General features: G+C 39.1%; 1 protein-coding gene and 1 long non-coding RNA gene across 10 annotated transcripts in view; one reads left to right on the top strand and one right to left on the bottom strand.

Moving 5' to 3' along the window:
- Positions 1-206: 206 nt before the first annotated feature.
- On the bottom strand, positions 207-14,991 carry LOC122157633. Of its 3 annotated transcripts, XR_006167982.1 has the most exons (4): positions 14,781-14,988; positions 5,705-5,962; positions 5,111-5,195; positions 207-4,841 (listed from the first exon to the last, which is right to left on the bottom strand). It is a non-coding gene; the product is annotated as an uncharacterized LOC122157633 (long non-coding RNA). The 3 variants fall into 3 exon arrangements; XR_006167981.1 differs by having other exon boundaries at positions 5,111-5,962; positions 14,781-14,991; XR_006167980.1 differs by lacking the exon at positions 5,111-5,195 and having other exon boundaries at positions 14,781-14,981.
- The window catches only part of PAPLN (papilin, proteoglycan like sulfated glycoprotein), a 63,487-nt gene continuing 36,726 nt past the window's right edge, over positions 1,086-27,846 (top strand). The window contains exons 1-3 of one of the 7 annotated variants that reach the window (XM_042813519.1): positions 1,086-1,277; positions 3,850-3,945; positions 25,410-25,472. In XM_042813519.1, coding sequence (XP_042669453.1) covers positions 25,416-25,472 — 57 coding nt within the window. In that variant the 5' untranslated portion in view covers positions 1,086-1,277; positions 3,850-3,945; positions 25,410-25,415. Of the gene's footprint in view, positions 1,278-3,849; positions 3,946-13,391; positions 13,519-14,292; positions 14,803-14,924; positions 15,536-16,961; positions 18,241-24,918; positions 25,049-25,409; positions 25,473-27,846 lie in introns of those variants that run through there. The other 6 variants (XM_042813514.1, XM_042813517.1, XM_042813513.1 and 3 more) reach the window with 6 other exon arrangements.

The raw sequence follows: 27,846 nt of genomic DNA, 5'->3' as shown, positions 1-27,846 counted from the left end.
GGCTACAGTACTGGATTACATAACCTCACCTCAAAAAAATTAGAAGCACTACACTTATTCTGTTTGTGCCAGTGTTTTGTTTCATATGTACCGAATAATGGCAGCAGTTTGAGGACTCTTGTTTGTTTTCCTGAAGTCTACATGTTCTGACTAGATGGACCCTCAGTCTTTAGGACTAATTACATGTCTGAATAAATAAAAGGATGTTTGCAAGTTTAGTTATTTATTTGTCAATGTAAGATAATAGATATTTTCCCCTCTACAAAGTTTTGGTTGTGGGTCATAGATTTTTGCTCCTTCCCCTCCTTTTCAGCAGCCCTTAGTTCAGCATAACATGAAGAGATGTAATAGACAAACCATTGAGTGCTAATCATGTCTTTCTGTCTGTGAATGAATTGCTGGCATTAGAAAGAGGCCAACCAGTTACTACAGACACTTTGCAATACGCTCTAGACTGAAATGTCACTGTAGTTTCATCACTTTGGCATAAGCACATACCCATTTTGTGAGTTTTTTTTTTATGTCTGGTGCTGCCACTGAACCATTTGTTCAGGGTGCCTCACTCAGTGAGATACCTGAACCATAATTTGATTCCTTTGCAATCTGATCTCCCCTTGCAGGTTTTGCCTGGCCAGCACCCACAATGAGGGATGAGGGAAGACGGTTCCTTCCTCTTTACTCTTCTTTTCACAGCACTGGCAGCAGACACTATGGGGAGGGAGCAGTGACCACTTCCCAACTATGGCACAAGCTAAGGAGCAAGGCAGGGAGTAAAATCCTCTCAGCTGGTGCTGAGTTGTCTCTTGCCCAAATCACCACTTGCAGACTCTGCCAGGTCCCTCAATCTCTTCTTCTGTGCCTGCTTCCCTGGCCTCCTCAGATCTGGCTGAGCACAGTCACTGGCAGTGTATTCTTTGATTTGGTCTGTGGACTAGGATAGCCAAAAGAGTAACTGGAGATCAGTTTTTGAGAGGTGCTGTGGTATGCTTTTATCATGAAGGTGTGAGGCATACAGAGATCAGCACTGGCCTCCACAGAGATGATGCGTGCTGAAGATTACAACTGGGTTTCATTTTCTTCTTCGTGAATAGGGCTTCTCCAAGCTGCTTGTAAGGCACCATATCCATATACCCCTCTCCAGGGACTTTGCAGAGTCTGAGCAAGGAGGCTGGCTAGTGATCTCATTAGAAGATTCATGAGGTGGAGTGGAGGATGTCTTCACAGCAGAACTCTGTAGAGTGGCTTTGGAACCTTTCCAATTTGATGCTCTGAATAAGGTATTTATTTACATCAGCTTTTATTTTAAATCATTCTTAACATTTTTAAAACTAATAATTCCATTTTGTTGTTTTTTTTTTTACCTGAAGATTTCAACCTTCTCACCCAATTTGGAACTTTTTTGCCCCTGAAAACTTAAGTAGTTTTTAGGCGTGAGACAACATTTTCTTCCTCCTCTTAGGGTGATAAAAAGGCTAGTAGAGTAAGGTTCCCTTCAGTTTATAAAAACAATCTGTCAATGTTACACTACCCAGCTGATTTCTCAGATGTGACAATTTGGGGATAACTCTGTTAACAGTATCAGTTTTTCTTTACTAAGCTATATGAAGCTAAATTAAACCTCAAATACTTTGATCTGAGTGGTGATTGAATTGAAGAAGTACCTCTATATTCAGAAAATCTTTTCCATATACACAGGTAATATTGAGACATCCTATTTTAATTTTTGTCAAGCATGTTGGTCAGAATTTTGTATGAGTATCATTTTAGTGCAGTATTTTAAATTTAAACTTATAAATCATGTAATTTTACACCAAGCTAGACTCAACCTCTGCCAAGCAGTGTGAGATATGATAGTTGCTAAAGTTAATTTTGTGCATTAATATGAGCAGATTTTATCAATAGCCTGTAAGCTCCATTGTGTAAGATCATCGTTATATCAGTCTCATGCAGTGGAGTATTTTGACATGCATACTGTTTTTCTTTTCTTGGAAACAAATAGAACAGCTTGATACGAATGTCTCTCATTCTCTCGGAGGAATGGTCAGTGCCTCCGGGTGCTACTTGGTCTTTATTAGTGTTGGGTTTTTTTTCTTCAAATGGTTTTACTATAATTATAGAGATGAGAGCTCTTTATGCTTAATCTTGTAATGAGTTTGTTTGCGTAATGCATTTACCCAAATGGACTTCCTAGCTGGACAAGCACAGAGCTTATGCATACTGCACTGGCTGTGAGAGACATTGCTGGGGATAAGCCAGGGATAAATGAAAAGCTGCATGAGAAAACAGTACTGAGAGCTCTAACACTATCACTAGAGCTAGATATGCTGAACGTATTAATACAAATGGTTAAAATACTGATCATTACTAGCTGGGGATGATAAGCTTAAAACAGCTGCTATGAGACAGAACATTGTTGTCTCCTGCTGCAGTTCTCTGATGAAACTAGAAGCAGATAGCATATGCCTGAGAAGATGAAGCATTGGTTTGTAGCTGTACTTCTTATTCCTTGGGGTTTATATTGGGTAGTTGTCTGTGTCAGCCCAAGCAGTAATTTAGAAGCCTTTATTGTTGGAGTTAGCAGTTTTTTAATTCCCATGTAAAAATCTAGGTTAGTGAATTGTCCTCCTTGTGTTGCCGAGAAAACCCTAGAGAGAGAGCGAGATAGGTAACTGGTTTATTCCACAAATGTTCCCAGAACCTCTCTGAAATAATCTGGAAACTGGAATGTCTGCAGTCTGCTTTCAAACTGATATTTAAAGGATATGTTTTTTGTGTCTCCTCCTGAGAGTCTCTCAGAGGTAGGCTCATGATAGAAAGCTGCATTTCTGGCTTATGTGTGCCGCTGGGTGATAGGAATGATTGATTCTCATTGGCCCAGAGACTTGTGAGGAAGGCTCGTGTCTCACATGAACCATGTTCAGTTTGGCGACCTTCTACTCTCTCTCATGCTTCTAGTGCTAAAATCAGCATAGTTGGGTATGGTATTGCAGTCAGATGTGAGAGCTCCCAGTCCTTGTGGGAAAGCACCAGAAGTTTCACTTCCACCAGTGCTTTCTACAATTTTCCTGCCATTCACAGTAGTAGGAACACTCCTACTGTGTTCCCAATAGTTGGTCCCTTGTTTTGTTCTTGATTATCTCTGCCTTTCTAGCTTTTTTATACCTCAAATCCATGTGCATGTGGGAATGATGGGAATAGGGAAAAACATGCAAGGGAAGACAAGTAGTTTTTAGGAATGTTGTTTCTAAGTTTAATAGACTATGCTACAGTGAGAATTTGAACAGCAAGTTTTCCTGATTTCACATAACTCTGAAATAACTAGACCGATACAGTTTGCCTGAGTGCATAGAAATCATTAATGTTTTGAGAGTGCTGAATACAGAGTCAGGCCCTTAATAGTTATAGAAGCATCCTTCCAGCTGAGATGTCTTCCTTAGAATATGAAGGGACCAGGGCATAACTGTCCTTGAAATATCTTGCCATTAGGTTTTAGATCCTTTTTGCTAAACCTGCTTCCTAGATTCTACTAATTTTTTGAAATCAAAATCTTCTCTGGTCACTTGTCTCAGTTTCAAACTTGTTTTTAAACCCTAATACTAAGATGTCCAGATTGAAAAATTATTTTCCTTCTCCTGCTGGGTGGAGAGAGGGAGATGCTGAAGATACCTCATCCCTCTATGGTGCAATTTTTCTATGTAGTAGAGCCTAACAGTGATTAATATTCCCCTGCTATGTTATATCATAAATTCCCATCTGCCAGTCTGGTTATTTTCCCTCTGCCCCTAGCTCTGCTGTTTGCTATGTGTCATTTGTGCGCTGAATTCTTGTGGTTTGAATTGTTTTTCCCAGGTATGCTTCTCTGCATTCTTCCCAGATGAGTCCACTCTTGGTGATTACCTCTGCCTCCAGTTCTTCTACAACAGTAGAGTCCAGCATTGACAAAAGGTAAAAAAAAAAAAATAATAATAATAATAATAAAAAATAAATAAAAAGAAGCCCTACAGCTTGCATTAGATTTTCATAAATTGTTTTTCTCTAGATTGATTTTTTGCATCATTCTGCAATTACAATTTAAACAAGGAGGTTTTTAGTTCCTACATTTTACTTCATCGAAGAAGATTTTGAATCAAAGTAACCCTAATAATTCCCATCTTTCTTTGTCAGAAACTTATGTCATGTTACTCTTTGTTTTCAAGTTATATTGCTATTTTAGTAGCGTCTCTTACCCAGTTCTCCTGACAAGATTCTGTCTGTATCCAAGGCAACTTAAATAATTTTGAGAGCAATATAGTGAAAAGTGGCATATCAATTACTAATATCCAAGTGAGTTACCTCTGGCACTCCCTTTATGCATCATTGAAATTCTGCTTGATTTAAAATGCTTAGGTGCTTTGTGCACAGTTGTTTAGACAGGGAAGATTCCTCACTAATGAAGACCTGCTGTTTTGTAATGCTGCAACATGTTCCAGCCTATTCCAGTGCCATGTGCATCACGTGGGATCTGGGCTGACAGCCAGTGCAAATGTTTCTTCAAGGACGTTAGGACATATTCTAATTATGTTTAGATTCTCCCACTCTTTTCATCTGAAGGATGTCACTCTTTCTACTCATTTCAAAGTGCAGTGCAAAATGCTCCATCTGCCAGCAGGAGAGGGGCCCACTGGTGCACTTGTGTGAGAGGCAGTATGATGGCTGGCTTTGTGAGTGACTCTTTAACCTCCAGCTGTGAGAAGTCCTAGGCCTTTGAACACTGTCGGAGCTGGCCAGTGTCCAGCAGTGCTTTCATCCAGTGCTGAAGGAGATGTAAAATTCCCGGAAGAAAAAGCTTCATTTATTTGAGCCTAGAAAGGGGAGAAGGGGGGAATGAATTGTGAGATGAAGCATCTAGCGCTCATCATAGTTGAAAAAATGAAATCTTTTGGTTAAAGGTCAAAGACTGGAGGAAAAAGGTATTTCTAGGAGCTGTGCATATAAAATGTATTATCTCTCTATCCAGTATTGGATGTATGTGATGGGGATACAGAATTTTACCTAGTGATCTTTTTTAAGGGAACAGGCTGTAGAACAGTAGGCAGAAATGAAGGTCCTCACGCAATACTGTGCACTTAACTGTAACTCCTTTGAGGTGAGGGCAGATCCATGTCTATGCAAACAAGACTGCATTTCTGTGGGTATGTAGGCTCAGCTTGGAGTTCCTGATGTGGGGAGGAAGGAGAGAGAGACTACCCTTGTTTGGCCTTATTTTGTGAGTTATCCAAAGACAAGTCTCTTTTCTTGTCTTTGCTGTGGTCTATGCCCTCTGACCAGGCAATCAGTGTTTAATTGCATGGGCTTTTCTCTTGGAGAGCTACATACAATAACACCTTTTCAACTGTATTAATTTCTACAAGAAAATATTGTCACATCATATCTCTGAATGCATAAAACAGCCTGCGTCAAACTTCAGAAAATCAGCCAGACTCTCTCAATCCTTTGTGACTGCTGTGATCATCCTGCTGCCTGGTGTGACCTGAGTAATCATGTGTTGTCAGACTCATGCCTCAGTCCTGAGTCTCACAGGTTCACAGTAGTGTTCAACCACAGTTTGAGACCTCTGAGGGTAGCATTATGTTCAGGAAGAAATTTTTATGTGTTCAGGCAGCACCTGGCTATGATTTGGAAGCATCTTGGGAAGCCTTTTGGTGTAGGTCATGTGATATGTTACCTCTGAGCCAGTGTCACAGGTAAGTCACAGTTGAAGTGACTTCAAGAGGAGTGGAACCAAAGATTATAATCTCGAGCCTTTATGTCATTATCAGAACACAAACCACTTTCAAGTGATACATGGTCCAGCTTTTGATGATGATGATGGCAACTGTGGTAGCCTCTGATTGTGATAACCAGGTGAATAAAGTTTGTGAACTCCTTCAATAAAAGATGGTGCACAGGCTGTTGTCGGGTTAGTTGCTGGATAGAGCTGCTTCTGGAGGAGAAAAAAAAGAAAAGAAAAGATAAAGGGTGATTGTTTTGTACCTTTCATCTGACCCAAACATTAGGATTAGGAGAGAGGCAAAGAAACTGACACTAATTCTCTTCTTTGCCTACACTTGGCTTCTATTGCTGTAAGATTGCTTACCTCAATATATCTAAGATGAAAGACTGGCTCTACTCTTGGGACTAGATTTACTGGACAGGAGTAGGTGTCTGACTTGAAGACTTTTCTTTGTACTTTAATGGGCTTCCCAAGAGAATTCTTCAGATGAAAGTTGTTTTTCTATGGCAGACTGCATAGAGTCTCATTATTGCTTTGGCTTTTGCTGCACAGCGCATATGTTACTGTGGGGTTGTCAACCCTTCTTCAGTGCAATAAAAATAAGTAGATTAACCAAGCAAAGAAGATTAAAGACACTTTGGGGAAGGAAAGAGAAGGGAGGAGGATGAGCAGAAGGGAGTATAAAAAGACCACAAGATTGTGAGTGGTAGGCTTCCTGGTGCATGTTACACAGGGTTGCTCTCTTTATCCCTTTTGGGTTTGGGTTAGGACGACTGAATAGAACCGATCCTGACACCATGTCGAAAGAGAAACTAGAGTCACTGGTCAAGAATATGGAGATCATGCTCTCTGAAGTAGAGCAGCTGAAGATCCACTGCACCAAGCAGACAGAGGAGGTAAACCAGGTGGTACAGGAGCTGCGCCGGGAGAACAAGGAGCTGACAGAGAAGTATGAGCACATCTGTCAGGACCTGAAGGAAGCCAAGGAGGCTATTGCCCAGTTGCAGGACACCAAGTTTGCGTTTGAGGCAAAGGAGCGACAAGCACAGAAGCTCAACCGGCAACTGTGAAGCAGTAGGAAAGAGAAGGAACCTGCTTTATGAATAGAGAGAAATCTTCAACTACTGCAACCAAAAATCCTTGGATCAGTATTTTAAAGCAACTCTTTCCCTTCCTCCTCAGACTAAACCTGTGTGCTGGAAAAAAAAAAAATTCTTTGTGGAGGCAAGATCTCAGATGCAGCTGGAGTTCTGCCCCAGAAGGCTCTTTTGTTAACAACTAAATGCCTCGTTATACTGGGAGGGAAATCTTATTCCAGAATCCCTTGTCAGAAATCTGAGCCACAGGCATACAGCAACGGCTGCCAGGATCTGGGCACCTTCTCATGCCCTGTGGGGGTTGCACAAGGACAGAATCCAGGAAAAGAACTGTCTCTGCCTTGAGCCACTGGAGAGAGCTGTGCTGTGAGACTTCGTGGAGACAGAGGGGAAGGATCATCATCTTGACAGCCCCTGTTGCTCTGTTTCATTGCTAGCTTTTTTCTGTGCGCAGCCAGGCTGTGATGCTGTCTTTAGATGAGTGTCAGCTTCCTTGCTGCCTGTCACTGAAGGACGCCAATGAGAGCCAACATTGTGCCTCAAGCTTCCAAGTACTTGCTATCAAGGGCATGTTGGTCTGGAGGATCTTTTAATGCTGTTGCAGTCGATCTTGTCTTCTTGTAATTCCAAAGTGAAGTAAAGAACTAGAAAGGTTTCTGTCTCAATTTCCATTTCAATAGAGCTAAATCTTAATGACTCCATGTTCACCATGCTAGAGTTAAATCTCTGCTGAATATAACACATTTTAACCTAAGAGCATGTTTTGGCACTGAAATTACTTTTCTTAAGCAGAAATAATGTGTATAAGTGGACTGGAGGTTAGAAGGATAAATGTATGTGGGGCATGGGGGTGGGAATTGCTTGTCAGAAGTTTTGCTTTCAACTTTTCTTTCTTCTGTCTGTCCTAAATGGCATTTGCTGTAGTCGGTGCCAAGTCCAGCTAAGAGCAGGTGACTTCTGACTGCACAGTGAATAGCAGGAGATCTCCGAGGGGAGTCTGGAGAGATTACTGAGAGAAAAAGCTTGGATGTGTAAACAGAGAAGAGCTGGAATAGTTCCAGGAGAATCTTTCTTCGTATTGGCCGTGTTGTTGTCTTCCTTCTTCCCTTCAGAGCTTTGCTGTATTGTTATCATTGCCAGGCAAGCTCTCTCTTCTAACAAAGGCTGAAATTTGTGAGAAGCAGGGATGCTGTTATCTGTTTCTGAGGGACTCAGGGTCTGTGTTTTGTCAGGAACATAGGCATAGTGTGCTGGGGTGAGGGAGACTAACCATACTGAGAGCAAGTAGTCATCACCGAGGGAAAAGTGAAGCCTGTCTGCTTTGGTTTTTCCAGAGAACTTCAGGCAGGGGCAGAACAGTTTAGCAAGACTTTTTAGGACTCAGTCCAGCACTAGTGAAAATAATTGTCATTTCGTCACTGATTATAAAACACCAAGATCAGGCCTATAATTAGCTACTTATTGTTCTTTCTCTGCTCTGTCCTCTGCCACTTCAGTCTGGGCCTGATCCAAAGCCTTTGAAAATTAAAATCTTCAGATTAATTTGATGGAGCTGTGGTCCAGGCCTTCCAGCTAGAGGGCTGTTGTTTGTTTGGCAGTCAAAGTACAGGGGCATCAATGGGAACAGCTTTATGAATCACTGTGAATCACTGTAAATAGGAGCAACAACATGTAATAAAACAACATGTTTTATTACATTTGTGTGCTCTAAACTTTTATTTTTGCTTTTTTGGGTGGAGCAGATTGGAATATCTAGAAAACATTTGGGAGATTGGAGTCTGTCCTTTTTGTTTTCAAATCTAATCTGAATATAAATTACCAGCCTTGACTTTTTGCTACTTGCTTAGCAGTAACAGCTTGGGAAGCAAAAAAAATAATTAATCACTGTATTTGTTTGTATAAGAACTAAAACTGTTTTCTCTGGGAATTAATTTTCTAGCCCAAATCTGCTTACCACCTGTGCTTTCTTCTACTTTTTATATATAATTAAAATGTAAAATCAACAATAAAAAGAAAACAAACAGCCAAGGGATCGTCTGTTCTGGATAAGGAGTTGCCTCATTAATGCATGTATATGTTATTTCTGAGTGTGTGCGCATGCTTGCTAAAAATAATTATTCTACTGTAAATCCTCTGCAGCAAGGAGTGGACTAATGGAGATCCTCCAGATCTCTCTGTGTTCCGAGGTTAATCTTTCTAAATGAGATTCTCTGTGTGGCTGCCAAATTCACCCTACGTAATATTTAAATCCATGATGCAGAAAAAGAAAATGGGTTTGAAGGAGTCTTATCTTAAGTTTCTTAATTAGTATTCTAAGTGTCTAGTTTTAAGGAGGGCTGTGATTCCATGTAAATATTCTAGGATTTGAGATAAGACTTTGGAAAATCTGGACGCATTATCCAGTGCTAGAAAAAATTAATATAGCTTCCTCTACCTTTCCAATAGATGCAGTTATGTCCTGGTTTAGTTTACACTGGTTAAACTTGGGAATAGTTGGGCTGTTTTGAAATCAACTTAAGTCTTACTATATGCCAGCTCTCTGTTTTCATATGCAAATATCTGTGTATCCAAGTAAGGTCAGCAATGGATCAGTGCCTTTGCTTGGATCCTGAGATGCAGTATTTTGGAGTGTCTTTCAGAACAATGTTTTTCTGGAATTAGTGACAGCACTTGGAAGTTGTTAGTGCTTTTTGAACATCAGCACTATCACTGCGTGCTATTATTCTTTAAATGGCCTAAGGATGAGGAGCTGAAGTATATGTGTGTGGGGGGGGGGGGGGGGGTGGGGGGGGGCGGAAGGGCATCATCAGTTTTTTCAGAACATTGGCATGATTAGAAGACATGAATAGAAGTTTTGCCTGATTTGGATGACAGTCAAGATAAATACAAAGTGACAGTCTTACCATTTCCTTTATCTTGGAAAGGGATGAAGAGAGGTATCTAATTCTTTGAATATAAAAAGCCAAATTATTTGAAGTCTGTCTTGGAGAGCACAGCACAGTAATTGGCTTAGTTGCCAAGAAGAGTCTAAGAGAAAGAGACCCAATTAGACCACGTGTCTGTGAGTTGGTCTGTTCTTGGAACAGATTATAGCAAAATATTGATGACTTTTCACTGTTCTGGGCTGTGTTAAATGGAAGTGCCCAAGAAGGGAGGCTCAATAGGAATGAAGCTTATAGTTTAATTACAGAAAGCCTCTTCTTCTGACACTGAGCATGAGTGTACTTGGGTGAGTGGGAAGGAATTAAATGGTGCCCATGAGCACACAGGCTGATGGATAGGAATCCCTGGCTGTTAGCTCACTGAACAAGAAACCACGTTGCTGAATTGAAAGCAATAGCTAGATGTATTCTGGGATTTTTAAGTATAAAGTATAAACAAAGAGGAGCACAAACTCACTGGGGAGTACTTGCTTACTGAACCTTAGAACAAGCAAAAGTGGACTGTTTCTGTCCACTGCAGCCAGGAAAACAGAACAAAAACCTAGGAGTCACCTACAAGACCCCAAAACTTCACAAATCATAGTTGTAGCACTCCATGAGAGAAGTGAAAGAATCCTATGTGATACTTATTTCCTTACATATCAGTGCTTCATGAAATTCTACCTTTGGAAAGATCTCCAGATTTCAGAAATACAGTATCTCTTGAAGACCTTGTTAAGGTCAGCAGCTGCAGTTTAATTCTCTAGATTAAAAATCACAGGGAAATTTGAAGACAGTATAGAAGGTGACTCTCAGAAGTTTAGGTCTGTTTGTCTCCAGTTGCCTGTTTGCAGTTCTCAAAGCCCTGGATTAGGGCATTCAGAGTTGGGAACCAATATCCCTATGAACACTGGAGCCTATTCTCCATATGTCTGATTACAATTTACTCTCATGTACTCTACTGGAACCCAACACACTGGCAAACTACAAAAAAAATGATCTCTACTAGTAACAGTGCCTATACAGAATATGTACTAGATCAACTATTCTACAAAGTCTTGAAAGAGTTCCTGGATGGAGAAGGGAGAGAGGAGTGTGTGAGTTATTACAAGAGCACAGCAGACTTTTATGCAGTTATATTGTAAAGAGCTTGCAACAAGCTTTCCAGCACAGGAAATCAAACCTCTTTTACTGAGGGGTTAAGAAAGGTTTTAATTCTATATACTGATAGGCTGTAATTCAGAGGGTTAAATGGCATGCCTAACCTGTGATATTGAGTAGGAGTCTGAGAAGAACTGAGTTATCAGTACTTTATTCAAATTTGAAGAAAAGTTCAGATTTAATCAAATTTTATTATTCTGCCTTATCTTTAAAAAGAAAAAAAATAGTATGTAAAAAAATGTGCAGTTTTCAGACTGCTGCGCATCTGATAGAAGGAATGATGGGCTGTAGTATCCCTGATAGCAGTGGACTTAGTTTGACATCCCAGAGGCCCTTATTTCTTTCCTATGTCATTCAGTCATCAGCATGCTTACCTGGAGTGTCTGATTGCAGTTCAGTGTTAACGTGTGCTCAGAAGGATTTGAAGATGTGTCTGAACAATATGCCCTCAAGTACTAGGCTAAAGTATAGAAATGGCTGTCGATTTCCATTACATAGGCTACTGCAGTTATCTAAGAAATTGGACATGAATGTAACTGGAAAAATATTTTGCCTAGCAAGTCATGAGATACTTGAGAATGGAACCTAAATCTTGTGACTTGAGCCCCACTTGGTTTCTAGTTGAAGAAATTATGCTGCTTTCAAATGAAATTAAAAAAAAAAATCCAATAGCTGATACTATGGAAGTTTTGGATATCCTTAACTAGTTAGACTGGAGCAGATCTGTAAAGTATGCAAATCTTTAGATATTTGAAAACATCCTCTGGCAGTAAGGAATCCTGTTGGCTTGTTTCTGTGAAAGGTACTTCCTGGAGCATAATAAGAGAAAGCTGAAGTCTCGCTGCAGACCTCTGTCCATATAACTGTTGAAATCCCAGCATCGCAGCTCCTGTAGAGAATGCCTGCTTCTTAGCAAAAGCACTTAACTGATAACTTTAAGAGTGATATCTTGTTCAGCAGTATGCATTTAATATGTGTTCACCTCAGTTGTTGATGATCTCATATGCGACATCTAGATGCCATTGCCTTCAGGCCAGTCACTGGATAGAGCTGATGGCAAGAGTGAAATGCCTCAGGTTCTGAATATATTCACTCCATAGTGAATTGTAGTTGTCTTATCAAGAGACAAGAATGGTCTTGAATAAGTGGATTATCATACTTTCACTAAATGGTGGGTGATGAAAATAATTGCAGCGTAAGGATAATGTTATTTCTTACAGAGAAAAGGCACAAACACAAAACATTCTTTAGAACTGCAGGGCAAAGATTTGTTTACTCCATACTGGATTGTCCTTTTTCTGGCAAGGACTGGCCTTCATTTTGAATCCCACGCTAATAGCTGCTGATTTTTGTCGTGTCCCTACTGGAACTAGGCTTAATTTCTTTTGTTAATAAAAGGAGTTTCATCTATGTTTCATGCTGCTTAGTTGTGATAAAGTCTGGTCACTTCTTGCTTTATTTTAACATATTAGCAGGTTATCTATTAAGGCTTTATGGGGTTAAAATAAATCTAGATGTGTTTACACAGCATCTGCTTTAATGCAGTAGGCACAGCTGTTTTTGGATGTATTCTGGCTAGATTCCAACACAGGCAGTCACATTTTCCCTGTTTCTGAACTCCTTTGTAGCTTAAGCTGTCAGCCAAGAACATAAGTATTGCAATTAGGCTGCTGTACCTGTTTATTTCAAAAAAATCATCTATTAAGGGTCCTATTGCTGTGAGAAGACATTTTAAAAATCAGGTTCTTATTAATTCATCTGGAATTGTGTTTTGTTCTATTAGCTTTTGAATGTTTAGGATTCAGTTTCAATTCTTTCAAGTGATGGAAGCTAAAAGCTTTAAAGTGATCTGCAAGAGTGGTTTATTTGTGTAAGACAAAGCATTCAGGCTTTTATTTGTGGAGGATCAAACATCATAAAGCTTAGGATATAATCGTGCAGCTGGCAGGATGGCAATAGCCAGTGGCCAGTTGAGAGTAGGAGGTACGTAAAGAAAAAGGGCAGGCTGAGGTAACATCTTTCTGAAAGAAAGAGGCCTGCAGGTTGGCCCCAGAAAAATTTGATTCTAAAGGGGAACAACAATTATCTCTGTATTTTTAATTAGACATTAACAGTATTCCATTATTGCTTCTTCTGACAAGGGGAACATAGATAGTCATGCATCAGCAGTCGAGTGCATTGTATCTTTAAAACTTTGAGGTGCTCCTGCTTGTTGGAGGTGATGACATTTTGTGTTGGTTTTCCTGTTAGTTTATCCTGTAGACTTTGTTTGTTATGTCAGAACTAGCTTGGACAGCAAAGTACAGGATTGTTTTTGCATGTGGAAAAGTTGTGACTTTTATTTGAACTGTCCCACATGGAATAACTGTAGAATTTGAGTACTGTGTACCTTTTGTAGCTAGCTGCCAGGCAGGGATTGACCAACAGGGATTAAAGCAGCTGTAGCCTTTGAATAAAATTGCTTGCAGTAGTATTTGCGGTTCTGTGTCACCTGGAGCATTTCTGACATTGTTGGAAGCTTCTGTTTGGAGCTATGTGCTGTCTAGGCTTGTCAACGATTGTCAAGGTTATTGTCTCTTTTTCTCAGGTAATGCAGTAATGTGGCCGACAAGAGTCCAGCAATGCCAGCTCTGGATATTTCATTGCATATCTTGATGTCTTCCTTGCAGATCCAGTACATGGAGTTACCTGAAGGCAGGAGGTTCAGCTTTCCTTTTGAAAGTAGGGTTCTGTTCCTCACAGTTTCAAATGAACTGCTGATGAAAGAGGACTCTCAAAAAGGAAGGCAAATAAAAAGAAGAACCCAAACTTAAGTTTTAAACTTAAGTTTTAAAGCTGTTGTCATAATCTTGGAGATGTCTTTCATACTATTTTTAAGTAGGGTGAGAATGCTGACAGCTTTTTGTAGTTGCTGATCCAGAATCTATTTTTATAGATCAGTGATCTTTGTATTTCAATATTTTATGCTTCACAGGGGATAGAATCAATAGAGGGAAAAAGAATCTGTTTTCTAGATAAAACAACATCATCATTTAAGTTGTTATGCAATGACTTCTCCAGTATCCACATGATTAACAACACAAGTTTTCCTTGTAATGCATCCAACTATATTTGTGTTCCTTCAACAGCTTTTCTATTGCAAAACTGTTCCTTCCTGGGAATTTTAAGAAGGTATCTAAATTGCATGACATTTGTTCAAGGCAAAAATAGAGAAACCTGAGGTGCTATTGTATTTGGTTAAATTCATATCTTATTCATATAAATTCGTATCCTAAGTAATAGCATTCTCAAATCTCAGGCATCTGATTAACTCTGCTTATAGCCAGAACTAGCTGATAATTGTATCTAAGTTCAAACTTTCTTTGGTCAAAAAAATATTTCTGAACTGTTTCAAACTTCAGTTCTAAAGGAAATAATTTTGGTTTAGAGTTAGGAACTTACTAAAAGGAATACCTAAGTGATCTGTCTCACTTTTGATATGCTGCCTACAGCTAAAATACAACTACTTATAAGGGCTCCACCCCTTCAGTAACTTAAGGCACAATTTAGAGCCAATGTGTGCTCGCACACAGACTACAGGAGCTAGAAACAATTCCAAGTTATGCATGTGCACATGCATGCTTAGAACTCTGGCTTTCCTGAGCAAAAGAAAACTCTTGTGAAGAAACTTGGAGGCTGAGGGGGTTAAATGAAACCCAACTCCTTTTCCTGTGTTGTAAGGCTTAGTAACCAAACAGAAGCTGGAGAGAAGAGCGGGTTAGGAGCCACTGTTTGAACCTGAACGATAGTAAAGTGATTTTTGCTGCTTGTCTACAGAGTGGCATCAGTGCCTCCAGCTTTTACACTCACCTTTCATAGGTACACGCAGAAGGTAAGAGTTGTTTTTGTGTCCTGGGCTGTCTCCTTATGCTTCCATCTGGACATCTATTTTCTTTCATTGCTGGGTTTGGGCTTTTTTTTGTTTGTTTGCATTAAGTTACCTTTGATTTTCCACTGTTGTTTTTCTTTAGTTCAAAGAACACAGGAGAGAAGAGTTACCACATTGCATGCACTGCAAAATTGGATTTCCTGGTAGGGAGGGAAGAAAACATTTAATGTGGTTGGTGAACATTAATCCCTTTCCCTCACAGTTAATTACACTATAACTTAATGTAATCAAAACTGTTCCTGACACTGTGAGTGAGGAGAAACAAAAGGGTGGAAGGGTCAAATGCATGTGCATTACCAGGAAAAAAAACACAGAAACCAAGACACACGTAGCAGGGGTACTGACTGGAGAAACATGCTTTTTGCTGGTAGAAATTAAAAAAACCCTGCCCAGGTGTTAGGACTCTTAAATTTGCTAACCACAATCCCTGGAGTGCTCAGCTGCTTCTATTAATGTTCTAGCAGGGGAGGGAGAGTCTCCTGATCAGTCTGCATTGCTTTCAGCTGTGTGAGGCAGGATCCATTTTGGAGTCTGATTCCAACTTGAACAGTGGTGCTTGAATCAGCAGATGTGCTTGTGAAAGGGTGGTTTGCAGGATGGGATCTCAACCTAGAGGAGATCTGATGTGCGAGGGAGGCCAAGAAGCTTCTAAGGGAACTGTGCTGGTGAGGAGATGGTAATGGAATGGTGGCAACATGGTAGGGCAGTCTGATGTCTTGGTGTTCGTTGTGGATGGTTGGATGGAGGAATGTTTGCTTAATAACTAAGTTTCAAAGCTGTGATAAAGTTAAAGATCTTGAATGGAGTTCCTGTTGTTAGAAATAACTAAGCTTAGTACAAGAGATCAAGGAGATTTTAAATTTTGTTAAGTCTGTCTGCAGGGACCCTAAAGAACACCTTATTTGTTACTTTTAGAAGGGTCTTCACAAGGGTTAAAAGTTTCTCTTATGCTTTCTTTATTGCACTTAAAATGGCTCTTCACCAGCTTTTCTGCGACTTACAGGTTTTTTTCCTGGTCTCTTAAAGACACATCATCATCTTCTGTAGTGTGAGAGCCAGGGTCTGTAAATGGAGCAGCTGTGAAAAATCATTCTTTCTCAGGTGCACTTTGTGGGTGAGTTGGTGTGCTGCACAGCCATGTGTGTTGGACAGCCTCACCTTTGGGCTTTTAGGATTAATGCTCTGCTGTTAAAAGGAGTGAAGAGAAGCGTGTGATGTGCAACAGAAGTAGGTAGGGCTATGTATCTTTGGCATGTCATTAGCTTGAATTAGTGTTTTTTGAGGTTAGTGAAACAGAACAATTAATGCAAAAATTAAAAGCATAAAGTAAACTTGAGGTCTCCAGAAGTTTTGCTTTTAGTGTATTTTCTTTATCTGTGTGAGATAATTTAGACTTCAAGTGTACTTCTGGGTTCTCACGCGCCAGAGAGCATCCTGGCACCTCAGAGGTGTTTTTGAAATATTTTCTATCATGAATGTAAACACTTGATGGTTTAGGGAAATGCTGCTCTGTAGTATGTGCATATTCCAAATCTCTAGTGAACTGTCTACTCTGAATGTAGCTTTGGAGAAAAGGATTTTGACAAATGACTTGAAGGGATGTTTGAGAAAAGGTATAGGTTTTTCTTTGCTATCCTCTCTCTCTCTCTCTCTTTATGATATTAAGAATAAAACAAATTAATTGGCTTTAATTTTAAGGGATACAAGCAATCATGGTTGTAGAATGAATTATCTTAAATGCTGGTCTTCAATAAGTGATAATCTTCTGATGCAAATCCTGTGTATCTGTTTTGGGGATGGAGTTCTTTCTCTGGTCCTGCTTGGTAAAATGTCTTGTTGCTTAAGGAATTACTTGCCTTACAAAGTTGGCACCAAGATTTGATGGAGTCGATGTGAAAGACTGTGCTGAAAGGATTCAGGAAACAGGAAAAGAGGTGTCTTGTTGGTTCTACCAAGAAAAATGGTTGCAAGCTTACATGTGAGCAAATCTTTTTTTGAAAGAACTGTTTTTTTGGTTTTTTTTTTTAGACAATAGAAAATTGCAAATGTATATATACATATATATGTATACATATATATACATGTCCAGTCTTGATTCAGATGTCCTTCTGACTGTGATATATATGTAAGACAAACTAATGTTCTGTGCCCTGAAACAGGTAGGCTTTAGGCTGCCAAAAGGCTTTCTTATTGTTCAGAGCATTGTTAAATGCTAATAAAATGTTAACCATTTTATGATATCATGTATGCACTTTATGACTCACCAGTACACAGGAAAAAAAAAGCTTTTTTTTTTTTTGTAAGAGGATGAGATATGCTATTTTTGTGTAAGAACAACATGTAGAACGCATTGGATATAATTACAGGTGTTCTCACAGTTGGTATTAGAGCCTTGTCCTTAGCTGATACAAGGAGGAATTGTTCTTCTGGTGTACAAATGCTGAGCGAAGTACTGAAAAAATACGCTGGTTTCCGTTTAGATCTCTGAGAAGCATTAAAACTGATGATAAACTCCTTACAGTACCCACCATAGCTGCAAAGACTAGACATTTGGATGACTGACAGATAATTGCTCCGATCTAGCACAGTCGTTTGCAGTTATGCCCATGGTATGATGGACTTGTCAGAAGAGCTTATCTCACTGGAAATTATACTCTGCTGAATGCAGTTTCACTGTCTTATTTTTTAACTTTGCTATTGGGTTTGAAATAGGATTTGTTGTGCTCCAATATCTTTTCTTGGATGATGACTAACAGAAGTTACTAGATGTGTGAGGAGAGACCTTAACATTAAAGATTTGATTGGTTGAGTAGTCATATGCATAGTCTCCGTACAAAACACTTGTTCATGCTAACCCTACACACTAACAAGCTCAAGTTTTCCTGACATACAGATACGATGTATGGAAATAAGTACTGTCAAAAGATTGTTTATTTCTCTGCTTAACTCTTAAAGAAGTAACTAAAGGTTTTGCTTTTGGCATCTGTGGGAGAAAACTGTCTTAGAGCAAGGAGCCAATCTATATTTAAATCCCACTGTTGTAAGTTTGCTGTGATCACACAGCTGAGCACGTGCTTCTTTTTAGATCTCTCCAGGCGCTGCCATGCGATCACATTCTCCTAAGATCTTTTTTACAAAGTTAATTTTTGGTGACAGATGAAAGATTCTTGGCTGGTGTCCTTAGAGACTCTGGCCCTATTTCCACTAGCTGAGGTTCTGCCTCCTAAGTTAGCTGAAGTTTTGGTGTTTGATTTTTATTTTTTTAATTCTTATTTTTCCCTGTCTTTTGTTTCTACTTCTGTTAATCAGCTTTGTGTTACATAGCAATGGAAATAAGCCCACTAATTTCTCTGAAGAATTTCCTGCTTCATGTCACCAGAGGTATGTCAGCATCATAGTCTGCAAGGGTAGCTGCTTAGGGAATAGATGTACCCACACTAGTTGGTTGTGCTTGGCCTATTTGCACCTATATGTTGGTAAAACTTAATTATTTTTTTTTTTTTTAAGTAATTATTTTAGATGTGGAAGTAGCAGCAGTTGAAACCTGTGTGAGAGTCAGGGTAAATATTTTTGGTTTTCTATCAATGTTGTTTGTCATCAAACAATTTAGATGTGACATGAGTGTTCAGCAAGTACACTGTTGAATGTAATGTTAGTATCCTTTCAGAGAAGAGATGTAGATCCTGCAAAGACACAAAATAATTTGTATTTTTTTAAAAGTTTCCTTTTAAGATAGCACTCACTTTTTTAAAACCTTTTGCACAGATCAGAATTACTACATTTATGTTTAGGATGAAATGAAGTTAAATAAAATTGGAAGTTGTTCTCTAGTATCCCTTATCTTACTAAAGGATTCTTCAGTGTCAGGTATTATTTCAAATCAGGCTAAATAATTCATTTAAGTGAAGTTTGTGCTACTGAGGGAATCAGTTGACCTAGAAGGTTGTTAGACATTCCTCTACAATTGTTGATGTTTGGGATATTATATCCTTGTTGTGCATTTTCCATTAGAAGTGTGTGACTGCTTGTTGTAATATTTATTGTCTAAAATAGTCTGCATGCTCTTGTCTTTATCCTTATGTGCTCACATACTTAATTAACAACTAAGGACAGTGAGACTACCAAGTAGAAGGCAGAAACCTATCTTCTCATAATGAATTTCTAGCTGCAAACCCAACAGTGGAAGGCTGGATGCAGAAAATTGAATCTCATCTGATATTAATAGATAGAAAGATGGCTGTCCTCATGAAGCACTATATAATCTCCTGCAGTGTGGAGATTGGGAAGGAAGCAAATCAACCTCTTCCCCAGTAGGGTATGGTGTGATGTCTTCCTAGGCTTCCTGTGTGTTACACATTCTAATCTTGCTCTTCCACCCAGTGGTTTTTCAGCTTATGTTTTGTGTGATTGCTCTATTGAATATAGAACTGTATGAGATAGGCTGCTATAGCTTACGCAGGTGGTGCTGAATTTGATGTTGCTATATGCTGGCAGTGTTTTTACAGAGGACTTCAGAGTCAGCGATGTTAAGCAATGCTCCAGTTCAGGTTTTGTGTGTGCTATGAATCAGGCGGAAGGCTGAGTTGAAAGGCTGTTGATATAGCATTCTAGAAGAAGCTCATATGTTGCTATTCAGCTGGTGCTCTCTTGCTGTGCTCATTAGCATGTTTTTCTTAACTGTTTAACTTTACAAAGGTACATTTTTAGAGTTATTCAGCTGAAAAATTAAAATGCATATTATTGCTGAAAGTACATCGTTTCAGGATTGCTTTTTGATGAGGTTTCTTTACTCCTAGCATGTATGTAGAATGAATTAATAAATCTGTATCAGTGATAAAAATAACTCTGTAAAACTTTTACTCAATTTGTGTTTTTTTTACCTTCTCCCTCCCTCCCTTCTTATTTCACTAAGCGCCTTCAACTAGTCTCGTATTTAAATACACATTTAATAAACGTTTAGCCACTGCTTTGTATACAGACAGCTCTTTATAAATGTGGCTTGTTGTGTGGTCAAGACAAAGGAAATTTAGCATCCTCTCACTTTAACAAGCATATGCACATGAATAGTCCAATCCACCCAACCCAAAGGGCATCTGGCCCTGATTTTCTTTTTGAAAAATAAAAAAAGTAAAAATCATTTGCTGTAGGCAGGGAAGAGAACAGGTAGGCATGATGTTAAGATGTATCTTGGATGTGACGTTCTCTGTCCAAAGGAACATGTTTATTGGTTCCTCTGGGCCTTGTGATGTGATCCTCATGCTTTCCCAATGCTGCACTCAGCATAAGTAAAAGTTTTTTCCCCTGTAATTGATCCCTGTTCCATTACCTGCTGTCTTTCATCCTGCCCTTCTTACCACATCTGTATTTTCCATTTTTAACTCACCGAAAACCTGAAAGATATGGTAACAAAACAAAGAAAGATGAAACATGAGAAAGCAAAGCAAAAATTCATAGTGTTCCAGAAAAATGCAATGGCTTAAAAACTTAGAGACTTCAATGAATGGCTAAGAAAACTGATGCCACTGGAAAACTGGACAATGTAATAGTCTTTCTGATTCCCCACCTCCTTTATTAGGTTTGATATTTTATTTATATTTATTTAATAATTGAGAAAGATATGATGTATGAAGATGTGGGAGTGGGGAATGATAGTGGTACAAGTGGGGTGGAAATGCTGAAAATGTGCAAGCAGTAAAATCACACTGACAACTTCTGCTTTAATGTCAGATGTGCTAAACTTTACAATGAGCAATTCTGATCAGTACTGCAGTGAGCAAATAGTTACTGCAGTTGCTAACCTGTGGCTCAAGCTGTGGAAAGGCAGCTTCTCTCAAGATGAAAACAATAGATCCACACTGAAAATCCAAATCAATGACTGGGATGAGAAATTAGCTGTAAGTGGCTGGTTAGGCTAGTACTGCTAGTTAGCTTTGGAAATTAACTGCAAGCCCAGCCTGGCTGTATCTTGTCTGGCAACAGAGAGGAGCCCACCCTGAAGGAGACATTTATCTCCTGCCTTTCAGAACAGTCTCTGACCAGCAAATGTGGTATATGCCTTTGCCCAAGGCGTGATTTAGAAACATGATTTGCAGGCAAAAGAAGATTGGACTGTCTTATTTGCTAAACAGAGAGAGCCACATACCACTAGAAGCACTGCAACTAACAATACTCATTTTCTTCTGATTTCTTGACTTGATTCTGTGGCATCTGAACAGTTTAAGCTATTGTTTAAACAAGGCTGAGTTACTCATGACATCTCTTTCAAATTTAGATTCCCTCCTGTTGAAAAGAAGTCATTTTCTCTCCCACAGAAGTTAACTTAATGTTTTTGAAACCTTGAAATTAGTTTCAAAGTTACTTTTATGCACACAAGTATGTATCTCTGCAATGTAGTTCTTGTTTCCCGCGGAGCATGGATATTGAGAAGTGATTTGGAAAAAAGTTCAAGTTTATGTAGGTGATCGTGACCATTTTTTTGTGCACTAGGAGGATTTATACACATAAAGAAAACACAGAAGTCATTACGGTTATCCTTGATTCTCTTCAGTTTGTGTCAAAGCGTATTCCTGGTTCTAAGGCATGATTCACTGATCTTGTTAAGCCTCCGTGGCCCTTGTAACTAAATAAAATATTTTAAAACCAGTTTACTGTTGGCTTTGCTATAAAGAAATCTCCAAGACTGCCTGTCTGTCTTTTCTAGACATTTTATTTGTTAAAGCAAAAGCTTATTTGAGTAGATTCAGTGTTAAGCCCTGAAATAAGGATGCTTATCCAAAGTTACAGATGAGTTACATGAGTTTGAAATATACTATCTCTTCATCTCTGCCCTGTATACTTTTTCCTTTCAAAGAAAGTTAGCTTTTCTACTTTTGAAACCTTGAAATCAATTGGCAGTTTGAAAGTAATTTTTCTGTATATACACAGGCAATGTAGTTCTTGTTTCCTTGGGAGCATAAATGTTGAAAGATGAGTTATGTCCTGGCTTAGAAATGATAGCCATCACCTCTGTGACACTCTGCACCTCCTGTTCGCAGTGCCAGACAGAAGTCAGGACTGTGAATGCAGTTCAGAAAGTGGACCAGAATATGCTTTGTAGGTATTGTCAAAAAAGAAGTTTCTCAAGTTTCCACAAAATACTATTTGATCCTTATTGTTTTGGAACAGAAGTAAGTGTCCTTAGTTGCTAAATTTAATTCCAAGATTAAACTTCTCTAGTGTTAATCAGGTTTGGGTTGGCCCCTGTTGGAGAAAAGAGCTTCATAGTTCAGCTATGCCTTCTACTCATATAACCTGAGCAGTTAGTAGCAGATGCAGTTGGCTAGAAAACTTGAATTTCTTCTGCTGTATTGAACAGAGATTTCAGTTGGGCCTGTCTCTACTTCTGGTTGTAGATCCTGGTTGCCTCTCACTTATTGTGAGTTGATTCTCATACTCCCTCTTACTGATGTAACTTCAGATTTTAGCACTGTGGTAGGAATTCTTACTTGTTAGTTTTCCAGCAGACGTTCCATATCTAGGGTGTATAGTCATGATTTCCCCTCCGGCCCTGCTACTATTTCTGAATGAAAGGGGGGTGGAGATGCTGCTTTAACAGTGGGAAATGTAGGTGGGGAGAGTTGAAAAGAATTAAAGGAGGGCAGGAGGCACAGAGCGCAGCAGCTGCTGTTGTCACAAGTGAAAGCACTGTGAAACACTGTCCTTTTCTTTCCTTCCCCCGCACACTCAGGCTTCAGTGAGAAGAATGGCAAAACAAACAGAATAACATATGTTGCCATATCCCAGGTCCTGTAAGGACTGAAAGAGCCATTAAATCCAGAAGCATAACTGCATAACTTGAACATTTTTTCTTGAAGGTTTCAGACAGATTCACAGGTCCCATCTGTGTAATTTCCAGTTGGAATTGAGGCTGAAAGGATCAGTGGTGAATACAACACCTTAGGAAGCTTTCAAAATAACAAGTTTGTTGAAGCTCAGAGAATCAGCCATGAGATTTGTCTTGCAGTGGAGCACTTACTGGGCTAAAAAAGTCCCTACTCCTCCTTCTGACCATTTTTCCTGGAATCTGTTGACTAGTTTAATAGGGCTGCATGTCCTAAACATTTTAATGCTAAATTTGGGCCAGATGTTAGACATCTGAAAGCAATTTCCGTGCTCATGCGATTGCACAAAGGCGCAAGTGAGCGTGAGAGCTATAACCTGTTGCTTTTTCTAGGGATTGTCCCATATGTTTGATGCTGTTTCTGGTTGTCTCCTCATAGAATGTTTTTACCCTGTCTAAAACCCTCCAAGATGCTCTAACTACTAGGGGACTGGTAGCGCTGCCGGCTGTGCTGAGCTGCTTCTCTAGCTTCCTTTCCAGGAACATCGTGGTTTTGGCTCAGCTTCTTATCTACCTCTAGGTTCGGATTCAGGAGTGGGCAGTACATTAGCAGCAGTCCTAGGCTGCTGTAGCAATGGATGTGATTCCCACAGCTGTCCATGTGAACCTGAGAAGTGCCTGTAATGGAAATTATGAAAGAGAAATGCTGGGGAAGAGATTTTTCTCTGGACAGTAAGAAAAGAAGCTGAAGAGTCTCAAATATCTATCTCTGACATCAATACCATTTAAAAAAAATGCTGTTGTTACAATGCCCTTTGCCAGTGGTGTAAGGACATTATAAGCTGCTTCATAAGACTTTTCCTATTTTCTGTGCATAACTTGTAGCAAAAGTGTTGTTTTACCCCATCCCTAGCAAATTTTTAAGACTGAGCTGGATGGGGCCCTGGGCAACCTGATCTAGTAGCTGGCAACCCTGCCCAAAGCAGGGGATTGGAACTAGGTGATCTTTAAGGTCTTTTCCACCCAAAACCATTTTATGATTCTATGATATCTAAGTCTCTCACGGCTGTTCTACATATCTGAAAATGTCACTGTTGGATAGGGATATGACACAGATCTAGCTGTTGGCCTTATCTGCACTGGGAGTATTTAACCTGTTATGGTGGGCAGCTCTAGATGTTTTTTTCCTTTGATTTTAATTGAAAGAGAATTAATAGCGCATGTGTGAAGTAGAGGCTACATAGTCTTTTCTCAGTTTCTTAAGAAGGCTAATCCAAAGTGAATGAAAGTCTATTCATATATAAAGCTCCAAAAGCTTCATTTGCTTAGGAATCGTATGATTGGCACTCAGAATATAGTGGCAGAAGCTTATTTTCTCATTATGTTTCTTTTGCATTTCCCTGCTATTTTGCACAAAGAATTTGGTCCAGCTGGGTTTTCAGTGCTTAATTTCAGTACTCCAAAGGAAAAATAGTAGAGAACAAGTTTTTCATCACCACTCACCGCTCTGAATGTTGGGAACGTAAAAATCCATGTTATGCATGGACTTATAGAGCTGTAATGAGCAGAGTGGATTCAGTGAGGCATAGCACTACAAGAAAAATAGTTGCCCATCATAAAGTTACTTGAAAGACCCAAATGCTCTATCAAGCATGTTTCATTTTGTTTTTGGTACGATGTTATGATTTTATGGCAGCACTAGAATTGTGGTATCTGTTTACATTTTATCTGGATTTAATAGGTCAGGTTAAGGGGACAATATATGACTTTTTAATATTAAAAGGGGTGTCTTTTTTTTTTTTTTTTTTTTTTTTTTTTAAAGGCATTGTGAAAAGAAGGCTTTTCCTTTCCTTTTCCCATAGAAACTTGGTCTAGATAAAAGCCATGCTAGGAGTATCTAGTGTATCTCTTCTTTCTGAGCTGAGTCAACAAGTCATGAGAAGGGGGCCATAAGGAGTAAGAACTATCTAGTGACCAAAGTACCATTTTTCACAGCTGTAAACTGTGGTGGATGGTGGTTGGTGTGGGTTTGGTTTCTGCAACTTACAGGAGGAAGGATAAAGTAGCAAGAGGCCTCAGTATAATGCTGAGGTTCCAAATTAGCATAATACCTTGATCTTTTTATTTATTTTTCCTTTTTTTTTAATTTGAAACAGTTGTATCCTGCCTTCATAGTTTCTGTGGCCCTAGTCTCCTTTCTAGCTCTGCAAAGGGGCTGCAACTACAGTTGATTAAACCAAGTTATAGCTGTTTATGACAAACTGTAGGATTTTAAACATGCAAGATCATACAAGAGATGTGAAGCTTCACCAAGCCACACAGGATGACTACAGGACGCAGAAATGTTAACTGCAGAATTTCTTACCTTGGGTTGGTTGAAGTCCTTACAATCTTAGTGTTTTATCATGTGTATATGTAAAAGGGTGGGAGGGCAGGCAAGCAGCGGCATGCGTCTTCCATTGTGCCTGGGGATGGAGTTCTCATAATACCAGAGGAAAGTTCAGGGAAATATTTGTGCTCAGTAATTACATTCTGGCTTTCTGTGCAAGGTATTTTCAGTCTTTGCAGTTGCCTTCATCTATCGAGGGAGCGTAGTGATAAAACTGCTTTTCTTCTCTAATCTTGATTTTAGTTCCACATAACTTTTTTTCTGTATGATATTTGAGCTTTGTCACCATACAAGCAGCAAAGAAGCAAGCAATTCTGATCAATACTCCTTGTGTTCCCCCAGACACAGATGAAGAACTTGCTCCTTCTGTTCCTGCTAGCAGAGATGCTGCCTTCTGCATTTTTAGTAAGTAAAAGCTCTTCTGAATACCTTTGCAAGAAATTAAAGATATTTGTAGGAAGTATGTCCAAAAGAACTAATGGGTTGAACTCATCAGGCCTACTGTGGTACTTTAAGAAAAGTGTAATGTGGCAATTAAACGAGAAAATTCTGGCAGTGCCTTTGGCTTGAGAATTGTTATTTGCAAAGCAGTAATTGCTATATCCTGCTTCAAAGCTTTAGAGAACTGACACTGGAAGTAAGACGAATGAATCTTTGGTTAGCTGATTTAAACCAGTAAGGCTACACGAAAGAGAGAAGATGTATGGTTTAGGTTTTAAGGGGGGATGTAACAACTATACTAAAGCAATTCGGTATTGTCAGAAATGGAGCACAGTTGTTAGGAACTCAGGTTCCTCTTCTTTTCTGAGGGAAAAGTGGGACCTTTCTGAAGTAAATGAAGTTTGAGAGCAGTGCTTCTGAATTTGTCTTCAGCTGTATTAATGAGTTGGACAATCTGAAGTAAAGGGTGACCTGCTGAGTAGATGGGAAGTCTCAGCAAAGGAAGAAGTGTTATGTTTATTAGATGTAAAGGAACAGAAGAGGGGAGAAGTAATTATCACCTGGAGTTAAGTGTTTAGTGGGAGTTGTGAGGAATTATATGCCACTAAAATTAATGAGTCCATAACTTTTAATCTCTCAAGCAATTATGAAATTCTATTCCTATATTCAGAATTTGCAAGTGCTTTGTAGGCCTCCTTTGAAGATAAGGGACAAGATGCCAGAAACCAAGCAGAGTTTTTTAGCTGTCATAGACTTCTTATCTTGAGTTGGAAATAAGCTTAAATAAGATCTTTCTATCTCAGATCCTGAAGAAGATTATGCTTTATGGCGAAAGAACCACAAGCGGAATAGGCATTAATCAGTTCATCTGCTCACCTGCCTATTTGCAGCCTGGTGATGTTTTGGAAGGGAAATGTCTGAAACACCCTATATACAAACACAAATACTGGCATTTCTCTTTAGCATTAGACTGTTCCCTGTATGCAGTCAGTAGGTCCTCTTGAAGGCATGCTGAATGAAGGAAAAAGGTTTTGCTTTGGCCACCGCTTTGTTTCAGCTTCCCTAATGTGCTGGATCTGTCCAAGCTATAAAAAGAAGATCCAACAGCACCGAGACATTCTGCTATGGTGGCTCTCCATAGCATACTGTGTAGAACCAAAGGTTTGTTTTGCCATATATTCTGATTCCAGCTACATCATAAGCAGATGTCTAGAAAAATCTATTAGAAGAGTGGTAAATTATGCATAATTTTTCTCAGTGTGCTTCCATGTCCAGTCACGTGTGGTTTATGAACCCTTCAGACTGGAGTCATCTCTGTTTCTCTTTCCCAAACTTGTTCATTGCCTCCTTGAAGCAATCTAAACCTCTAATGGCACAACATTTCTGTCAAAACCAAGATTCTGCTCTTTAGTGATTAAATCATATGTCATCACTGTATTTGTTAGGATAGGATTTATCTTTTTTCCTTTGCATCGCTTAATTTATGTACATGAAATCCCAATTTTTGTTTTAGTAACCCATCAGTCATCCTGTAGTGGTTTTCTGTAGTTCTTTGCAGTGTGTCTCTAGTTCTCTGTCTTTTATTATGCCTATCATTCATCTTTGTTTTTTCCATGTTTATGGTGTAATTTGTTAATGTGTTGAGCAGTTCAGGTTCCTTACAGAATTCTGCTGCTTATGTCAATTTTTGCAGTGAATGGAGATTTCACTTCTACATTTGTTTTTGACTTCTGGTCACCCGTTTATTATCCATGTAAGGATTTTCCTTCTGGCTACTTAGCTTCCTTCAAAACTTTAGGTGAAGGATTTTGTACAAAGGTTTTTGGAAATCTGAATATATCAGACAGATAACCTTTTTGGTATATTTACAAATATCTTGAAGAGCTGCAACGGCCTTAGAAGGGCTTGTCTTTAAAAAAGCCTAGTTGACTCTTCCCCAAATATATTTATGCAGGTATCTGCTAATTCTGTTCTCTGTTACAGTTTCTATTAATTTATTTAGTAGATGCCAGTTTTATAGTATGTGACTGTGTAATTCTGTGGGTTCTCTTGGGACCCATTTGTAAATTGGTGTCAGATTTTCCACTTCTCAATAATCACATACTGAAGCAGTTTTAGCTGAAAAAGCTGTCTGCCAGTATGTAATCATTTGTTTGTTTCAACCTTGAGTTCCTGTTAGGTCACTTGGATAAACAATTTCTAGTGACTTCATTCTGTTTGTTTTGACCACTTTTCCAAAATAACTCTGTGTTCGTAAAATGTTCTCACAATCCTCTTCTTTGTGGAGCTTTCTGAATGTCTTTTGTTTCTTCCTCAGGAATTTCAGTAATTAATTTAA

Source organism: Centrocercus urophasianus, unplaced genomic scaffold, assembly GCF_019232065.1.
Source record: "Centrocercus urophasianus isolate 14NV4802_14NV808 unplaced genomic scaffold, USGS_Curo_1.0 seq_14, whole genome shotgun sequence".
In the NCBI taxonomy this organism is placed as follows: Eukaryota; Metazoa; Chordata; class Aves; order Galliformes; family Phasianidae; genus Centrocercus; species Centrocercus urophasianus.
Note: the sequence above shows the minus strand (reverse complement) of the source record. Positions and strands in the feature narration are given on the sequence as shown.